The sequence below is a fragment of the Priapulus caudatus genome, unplaced genomic scaffold, assembly GCF_000485595.1.
Source record: "Priapulus caudatus unplaced genomic scaffold, Priapulus_caudatus-5.0.1 Scaffold2655, whole genome shotgun sequence".
In the NCBI taxonomy this organism is placed as follows: domain Eukaryota; kingdom Metazoa; phylum Priapulida; class Priapulimorpha; order Priapulimorphida; family Priapulidae; genus Priapulus; species Priapulus caudatus.
Window position 1 is genome coordinate 6398 of NW_014579716.1, and position 2993 is coordinate 9390.

A 2993-nucleotide genomic window follows, 5' to 3' on the forward strand; every position below is an offset into this window, starting at 1 on the left:
CCTGTTTCCAATCGCTTGCCGCCCCGTTTAAAATACCTCCGCCGCCGATTAAATTCCACCACATATAAAATCTGCCAGGCAGGAATTCGATCGTCCAAGAAAGTACAATTTCGACAGGATTACCCGGCCGGCTGTATTTTTACAGTACCACCATGCACTGCATACACTACAAGTCAGTCAACGCTGTCTCCGCCACACCCCAACACTAACTGCACTACACGACTCGCTAATCTATATATAGCAACTTACAAGAACCCACAAATAACCGCTATGGCAGTGGTGGCGATTTTACCGCATTAATTAGTGGTACGGTGAAAAAACACGCCCCTTATGTTTCCGCCCCCCTCACGCCCTTCCCCTCCCCTCCCCCTGTTTGAAATTTCATCCTGGGAGAACCCTGGCATATCACAGCCATGCTGGCACAAGGTTGCATGTATTGTCGGTCAAAGTAATCGCTTACACAACCGCATGTCGTGAGTTGTTAGTGTTAGGGTTAGGGTTACTGGTTTTAAACCTGGGGTTGTCAAATAGGATTTGGCCGTGTTTATACTGTTCGAATAATTCGTAAATTCTGTAGAAACGTTGTGTGTTTCTTAGACCATAAATACAAACTCTAATATGTGATGCATAAGCCTGTAGTTGGCGTGGCTGTTGACAGTCACGAAGTGAGTCAAATAAAATTATAGACAGTGTTATAGACACTGACGACAGAACTAGCTCCTAGTCAAAGTTATATCTCATTGACATTGCCCCAAATAGGGCCTATCACGGCTACAGGCTACAGTGCGACATTTTTACGAGCAGTAATTCTATTGACAGTGTTTCTAATGACAGTACAATGTAACGCAGTTACTCAGTGATAGCGTTCTGATTCTTGCGGACGTAAATGATGGTTATAAATTAAGTGCCACACTGATTACATCAATTGATTCAATAGACGATAACACAGATCAGATGTACTTACCGCCATACTTTTGGTTCACTATCGCGAGTATATAAACAACGCGATCCACGTGAGTGCTCACAAAGCGCGCGAAACTTTTCGCACCCATAATGCACCACGAAGCGCCGCTTGTGGCGCTATCGTCAACGTCGATGACGGATGCAAGAGAATATAGAAATACATTATCAGAAGTAGATAATAGTAGTTCTCTATTATCTACTTCTGATATTATATAGCTAGTAGGTTAGCATCGTAACCTCGTAAATATTCGTCTTCAAAGTCCAAGGGACTATATCGGAAATACAGAAAGCAACAAAAGTTGAATCAAATAAGATAGAGTCAACAACTCTAGATGTTTTGGATATCCCCCGTCTCTGTTCATGTAACATTGAATTATGTTTGATATGTATAAATAAAGAAAGAATCCAAACTTGTGTATTAAACTGAATAAACTTTAATATCTGACACACAGTGTAGTCACATCTTGCACAGAGAGCCAAAGAAACGCGCGTAAGCGCGTGTGCCACTGCTTACTCCTGCGACCACAACCAGACTCCTCCACTCATACCTCCCCCTCTCTCTAATCTCGCTTCTATATATTACCCCCAAACCCCCTTAGGCCCTACATCCTGAGCGCACATGTCACCCGTTCTCCCAGACCACGTCTTACCTCCATTTCACAATGACCCTAGAAACGCCCGACCTAAAACACGTTTACCATTCTCCCTATAACATCAATCGTACCCGCACAAGATGCGCGACGCTCTGTCTACATAGACTACCACTAAAACATTCTGAGTCTAGCCAAACTCCACGTCTCTAACTAATTTATGTAACTTCTGTAAATCATATGTTACATTCAGGAACGTGGCGTATTAGAATGCACTCCCATTTACAAGTCTATGTAAACGGCTAGTATCCTGCTCCCCCGCCGGCACCGCGCCGCCGCGGGGGGGCGCCTGGGAGGGGGGGGGAATCGGTACAGCAAGAATGTATCGCGATACGTATTATTTTGAGTTTGTACCGCGATATACCGGCATACCGATAATACCGCGCACCACTAATTATAACTGAAACTATATGTTGTTTATAAGATATTGCAATCCTTCTTCTCTTAAGTTAATAAATAAGAAACACCTTCGGTCTGTAGCCTGCAGCCGAAACGTTGCTTTGCACAACTTTGCTGTGAATGCGCTGGCAGTGGCGCCACCGTCATTGTAAGCAACCGTATAGCCATCAGTTGTAAAACCTTTTTTTTAAATATTTCTAATAAATATTGAACCATAAAACTTATGAAGCATAATTTTTACCTAAATCAACTAAAAATAACCCTAGAACCTAGAGGCAAGTATTCCTTTAACCATAAAAAAATGAACAGAATCACTTTATCCCACAGAAAAAGGGGACATAATTTTTACTTTTACTATTTACGGTGACGTATTAATCACTTTCAGCGACTATCGGGCGATCCCGGCGCTCGACCGATACGACCCAGAGATCCTGGATGACTCCGACTTCAGCCTGCTGTCTGAGACGGACCGGCAGGCGGCCGAGCGTACGATGCTGAAGCGTGATCGCGAGGAGGGCAGGGACGAGGGACGCATGCACCGTGGCCTGCTGTACGGTATGCACAGTGTAAAACAGTGTAATAGACTGTAATAGTGTATGCTACAAGCATGCGATGTGACTACTAGTGATGTCCCGATGATCGATTATAATCGAAAATCGATCGATTATAATCTTCTTCTTTTTTTCTTTTTCTTTTTTTTTTATGAATCACTGTTAACATAGGTCCATTCTGATTGCAAAGCTGTACTAGTGTACTTATAGACATGGACAAATTGGACAGTGTCTTTGTTTTGGTTTGACACTGTCCCACAGATGTTATCCGTAGATGAGATTCTACTCTCCGTATTGTTTGTTACATTGTGTTGGAGAGGATATATTCTATTGGCAGGACATTAACTCGGCTACACAGCCTACACTATTAGAACACAAACAACTTACTTACTATAATAAAGAATAAGTCTTGATCATGTTTGTTTAAAAC

At 42.7% G+C, this 2993-nt stretch overlaps 1 protein-coding gene across 1 annotated transcript in view; it reads left to right on the plus strand.

Annotated features, from left to right (window-relative positions):
- Positions 1-1933: 1933 nt before the first annotated feature.
- Positions 1934-2993, plus strand: part of LOC106818924 (DNA replication licensing factor mcm2-like) — a gene marked incomplete at its 3' end in the record, with an annotated part of 17067 nt that continues 16007 nt past the window's right edge. Inside the window, 2 exon segments of the mRNA XM_014823592.1 lie at positions 1934-1947; positions 2398-2567. Coding sequence (XP_014679078.1) covers positions 1934-1947; positions 2398-2567 — 184 coding nt within the window.